Genomic DNA, 5,944 nt, shown 5'->3' with positions numbered 1-5,944 from the left:
TGATGGGCTGAAGGGCCTCTTTCCTTGCTGTATCTTTCAATCAATCATATATCGGACAGTTAATAATAATAATAATAATAATAATAATAATAAATACTTTATTGATCCCCTCAGGGAAATTCAGAAAATTCAGTTTTAGAGGGATATGGGCCAAACTCAGGCAGGTGGGACTAGTGATGATGGGACATGTTGGTCGGAATGGGCGAGTTGGGCCGAAGGGCCTGTTTCCGTGCTGTGTGACTCAATGACTAGTTAATATTCCTGCTCCTAGTTGATACATTGGCTTTTTCTTGCTGGTGGGCAAAAACGAAGGGGAAGATTCATTAGCTGAATCAGCTGCAATTTATAGACGGCAGCCTGATTTCAATAAGGGTTACTTTAAAATCAGTTTTGGTTTACACTCTGAAGGTCTGGTACATGGTGCCCGCAGGACTTCTTGTTCCAAAGATTCCGAATAATCTCCTCCTCAGTCGCTCGGATAATAAATGTACTAATTCTTCCTGCGAATATGTTGCGAATTAAAATGTGCTATCAGCAATTACATTTTGTGTTGCAGTTTCGTGTGGAACGTTCTTGGTGCAAGTGTCGCTAATGTGTTCAGGGATGGGGAGGGCGTTCCAGTGATGATGTGCTTTGAGTGGTCCCCAGGAGACATCAGCTGCCATTTCACGCTTTAACAAAGCTTCTGAGAACGCCACCAGTTGTATCGGAACGAAGCGGATGGCACTATATACCAAAGATCATAGAGCGGACCTTTATACCGCTGCCTTGACGTATGCTTGCCTGGGGCTTCTGTGGCAGGGTTAGGATAGAATGGAGGAACTTCTGACAGAGGAGAGACTAAAACCCCTGTCCCACGGTACGAATTCATTCCAAGAGCTCTCCCGAGTTTGCCCTGATTCGAACTCGGAGATTTACGGTAATGGCCACTCGTCGGTACTCAGGGCTCTCGTGGACATTTTTCATCATGTTGAAAAATCTTCACGAGTCTTCCTGAGTACCTGCCGTTAGCGCTAAGAGACGTTCCCGAGCTCCGATGTACCCGCTATGTTCATTCTCCGTGCTTACCACGAGTTTGATTTTTTTTAAACTCGGGAGAGCTCTTGAAATTAACTCGCAATGTGGGACAGGGCTATAACACAGGAGCTGCAGATGCTGTTTTTTTTTTAACCAAAAATAATTTTAATCAATTATTTACAAAAGTGATATGTACAATACAAAATACAAACAAACCCACCACCATAATACAAAGTAAAACAGATATTCTTAAATACTGAATATTAAATAATTATGTCCCATCCTTACTGTGGATACATTCCAGCGGTCCCGGAAATCCCCCAGGGTGCCCATGGACAGCAGGCAGTCCCTCTCTAAAACCACCCGGATCGGACGTAACCCTGGAATAGGGGCAGGCAGCCGGCTTGGGCAGAAGCAGGAACGGGGTACAGATTTTGGATGATCAGCCATGATCATATTGAATGGCGGTGCTGGCTCGAAGGGCCGAATGGCCTACTCCTGCCCCTATATTCTATGCTTCTAAAATGCATGGACAGAGTCATTTTAACCTACAAACCTGCACATCTTTGGAGTGTGGGAGGAAACCAGAGCACCCGGAGAAAACCCACGCGGTCACGGGGAAGGAGGTACAAAGTCCGCACAGTCAGCGCCCGTAGCCAGGATTGAACCCGGGTCTCTGGCGCTGTGAGGCAAGCAGCTCTACCCGCCGTGGCTGACCGTGGGCTTATTCTGTGTCGGTGGGGTCCAGCCAGCAAGAGGTCGAGTGTGTGACGTCCGAGATGATTTCATCCAGCAGACCGACGTCGGGGCTGGAGGGGAACGGATCCTCAGGGTGGGGCTGAACAGCTGAAAGAAAGGGCAGAAGAGGTCATGCCCAAACCCTAGACCACCCCCCCCCCCCCCAACTATCTCTTGCTTCCACATACACACCACCATCCTCTGAGTGAAAACATTGCCCCGAGACAGTCAAGAGTGTTTTATGGGCCTGTCCCACTTAGACGAATTTTTTTGGGCGACTGCCGCAAAAATGTCAACGTGTTAAAAAAATGTTGGCGACAGTGTTTTGCTGTCGTCGTTTGTCGGCAGGTGTCGTAGGTGAATTCCGTTAAAACCAGTCCCTGGCAGCCATGTAAAAAGTTGCCTAAGTGGGACAGGCCCTTTATCGTCACATGTCTCAAAATGGAACAATGAAATTCTCACTACAACAGAAACTGTATACAGCAGTTACAGTTTAGTCTATCGTCATGTGTACCCAGGTTTTGATGCGTGCTTTCCAGTCAGTGGAAAGATAGTGGAAAGATATATGTAAACCCAGCACTCACTAGATACCATAAAAATCAACGAAAATTCAATAAATTAAAAAAAACAATAATATTAATAATAATGGATGGGATTTATATAGCGCCTTTCTAATACTCAAGGCGCTTTACATCGCATTATTCATTCACTCCTCAGTCACACTCGGTGGTGGTAAGCTACTTCTGTAGCCACAGCTGCCCTGGGGCAGACTGATGGAAGCGTGGCTGCCAATCTGCGCCTACGGCCCCTCCGACCACCACCAATCACTCACACACATTCACACACAGGCAAAGGTGGGTGAAGTGTCATGCCCAAGGACACAACGACAGTATGCACTCCAAGCGGGATTCGAACTGGCTACCTTCCGGTTGCCAGCCGAACACTTAGCCCATTGTGCCATCTGTCATCCCAATCTAGTGCCCTCAGTGCAGCACCTTCAGCCTAGGCCAGCTGGTTCTTGATTCCCCTTAAATGGGTAAAAGACTGTGCATTTACCTATCCCCCCCTCATGATCTTACACCCCTCTCTAAGATCACTCCCCAGCCTCCTGCGCTCGAAGTATGAAAGTCCTAGCCTGCCCTATATATAGAAAGTCCTAGTCTCCCTATATTTAAGAAAGAACAGCAGATGCTGGAAAAATCGAAGGTGGACAAAATTGCTGGAGATACTCAGCAGGTGAGGCAGCATCGATGGAGCGAAGGAATAGGTCGACGTTTCGGCTCGAGACCCTCCTTCAGGCTGATGTGGGGGAACCTCTCCCTACAGTTCAGGCCCTCGAGTCCTGGCCACACCCTCGTCAATCTTCTCAGCGCTCTTTCCAATGATGGCATTTACACCTTTATCCGATCACGTTCTACACATCATCCACATTCTCGCACACTCAGGTACAGGGGTTTTCCCCGAACTCTCAACTGGATTTATAGACAATAGACAATAGGTGCAGGAGTAGGCCATTCGGCCCTTCAAGCCAGCATCGCCATTCAATGTGATCATGGCTGATCACCCCCAATCAGTACCCCGTTCCTGCCTTCCCCCCGTATCCCCTGACTCCACTATCTTTAAGAGTCCTATCTAGCTCTTTTAAAATTAGTGCAGGACTGCTCCTTAAATCTAATCATTAACCAATCACTTGGGGATTTATACTTGTATAATGTAGACAGTTGAGTCGTGTGCTATTTACTGCCATCTTGTGAACTGAATACTTGTGTGCGTGTATGTGTGTGTGTGTATACACAAAGTTTAAAGTCTTGAAAGATTTGTTAGTGACTCTCTTATCTACTGACAGCCCCTAGTTCCAGACTCCAGCCAGAGGTGAAACATCTGTCTAAAGCTACTGCTAATCTGATTTTAATCAGGCAACCTTTTATCTTTTCCAAAAGAGCCCGAACTATTCAGTTTGTCCAGTGGCGCAGCGGGTAGACCCGCTTTCTCACAACACTAGAGACGCGGGTTCGATCTGACCCCGGGCGCTGTATGTACGGAGTTCGTGCGTTCTCTCCGTGACAGTGTGGGTTTTCTCCGGGTGCTCTGGTTTCCTCCCACATCCCAAAGACGTGCGGGTTTGTAGGTTAATTGGCTTCTACAAATTGTCCCTAGCGTGTAGGATAGAACTAATGTGAATGGGTGGGTCGGCACTGACAGGGTGGGTTGGCACGGACAGGGTGGGTTGGCACGGACAGGGTGGGCCGGCACGGACAGGGTGGGCCGGCACGGACAGGGTGGGCCGGCACGGACAGGGTGGGCCGGCACGGACAGGGTGGGTTGGCACGGACTAGTTGGGCCGGATATTCTGTTTCTCTGTGGATTCTCCAAATTAAAATTAAAAGAAACAAGATGATGATCATGTAAACGCAACTGGTCTGCCGGGAATTGGCCTGGTGGTGGTGGTGGTGGTGCCTTCCATGGTAGAGCAGCCAGCGGCATTCACTATAGAGGCTGCTGGATGAGAACGTGTGCCTTCATGGAACAGTGGGGGGGGGGGGGGGAAATGTGCAAGGAGTCTAACGATCAATTACAAAACCAAAACCTTGTCCCACATTCCTCCTCCTCCCCGCTCCCGTCCGGCAGAAGGTACAGAAGCTTGAAAGCGCGCACCACCAGACTCAGGAACAGCTTCTTCCCCTCTGTTATCAGGCTTCTGAACGGCCCTTCCATAAGCTAGGGTACTGTCCGATTCACCTCTACCCCATTGCGGACATTGGACTTTGTCTGTGGAACTGATGCGCTACAATGCTGAGAACTATATTCTGCACTCTGTATCTTCCCCTTTGCTCTACCTATTGGACTGGGGTTTGACTTGATTGTGTTTATGTATAGTATTATGTGATCTGTTTGGATAGCACGCAGGACAAATCTTTTCACTGTACCTCGGTACACGGGACAATAATAAAGCTGAACCCAGACTGGAATTTAAATCTGTGAAATTCAGTATAGAGGACACGAATAAATCATTCATACTTTTGACACTGCAAAAGGAAAAGCATGAAAAGCAAGTCTACAACTGGGCTTGTATACTCTGAAGTTTAGGATCAGAGGGGATCTTAGACAATAGACAATAGGTGCAGGAGTAGGCCATTCGGCCCTTCGAGCCAGCACCACCGTTCAATGTGATCATGGCTGATCTTCCCCAATCAGTACCCCGTTCCTGCCTTCTCCCCATATCTCCTGACTCCGCTATTTTTAAGAGCCCTATCTAGCTCTCTCTTGAAAGCATCCAGAGAACCTGCCTCCACCGCCCTCTGAGGCAGAGAATTCCACTGACCTTATTGAAACATATAAGATTATTAGGGGTTTGGACACGCTAGAGGCATGTTCCCGATGTTGGGGGAGTCCAGAACCAGGGGCCACAGTTTAAGAATAAGGGGTAGGCCATTTAGAACGGAGACGAGGAAACACTTATTCACACAGAGAGTTGCGAGTCTGTGGATTTCTCTGCCTCAGGAAGCCAGTTCTCTGGATACTTTCAAGAGAGAACCAGATAGGGCTCTTAAAGATAGCGGAGTCAGGTGATATGGGGTGAAGGCAGGAACGGGGTACTGATTGTGGATGATCAGCCATGATCATATTGAATGGCGGTGCTGGCTCGAAGGGTCGAATGGCCTACTCCTGCACCTATTGCAGGGCTGCCAACTCTCATGCTTTGAGCGTGAGACTCACGCCCTCAAGCAAACTCTCACGCCCTCACGCTCATCAGACATTTCTCACGCTGAGTGGTGAGAAATTTTGTGATAAACGAAAATTTCAAAACTCGGATAAACTGCATGGTCCGCGGGTGTTGGAGACCAGGGGCTGCGGGAGGGATGGGAGCAGAACCAGCAGGCGGGAATAGATGCGGGGAGCCGGGACTTGTGAGTGTTTGCGGCGCTGTCGAGTGTTTGTGGGGCTGTGAGTCGCTCCCTGCAGCTTCGGCCATGGAGCAGCTCCGGACAGTGCGAGTGTCCCGGGCCACGGAGCCGTCGGAAGCTCCGCTGCCGCGAGAGTCTCTGTGCCGAAGTGACAGACTCTCAAAGGGAGGTGGAGAGAGAGAGAGAGAGGGAAGGAGACAGGGAGACAGTGGGGGGAGAGAGAGGGGGGTGAGAGGAGAGAGAGGGGACAGAGGGGGCGTGAATGGAGAGAGAGACGAGGGAGG

General features: G+C 49.2%; 1 protein-coding gene across 2 annotated transcripts in view; it reads right to left on the bottom strand.

Annotated features, from left to right (window-relative positions):
* Positions 1-1,211: 1,211 nt before the first annotated feature.
* LOC116988135 overlaps positions 1,212-5,944 on the bottom strand; it is a 28,423-nt gene continuing 23,690 nt past the window's right edge. For both annotated transcript variants that reach the window (XM_033044646.1, XM_033044647.1), the window contains exon 10: positions 1,212-1,863. In XM_033044646.1, coding sequence (XP_032900537.1) covers positions 1,742-1,863 — 122 coding nt within the window. In that variant the 3' untranslated portion in view covers positions 1,212-1,741. The remainder of the gene's footprint in view (positions 1,864-5,944) is intronic.

This window comes from Amblyraja radiata, chromosome 26 (genome assembly GCF_010909765.2).
Source record: "Amblyraja radiata isolate CabotCenter1 chromosome 26, sAmbRad1.1.pri, whole genome shotgun sequence".
In the NCBI taxonomy this organism is placed as follows: domain Eukaryota; kingdom Metazoa; phylum Chordata; class Chondrichthyes; order Rajiformes; family Rajidae; genus Amblyraja; species Amblyraja radiata.
Note: the sequence above shows the minus strand (reverse complement) of the source record. Positions and strands in the feature narration are given on the sequence as shown.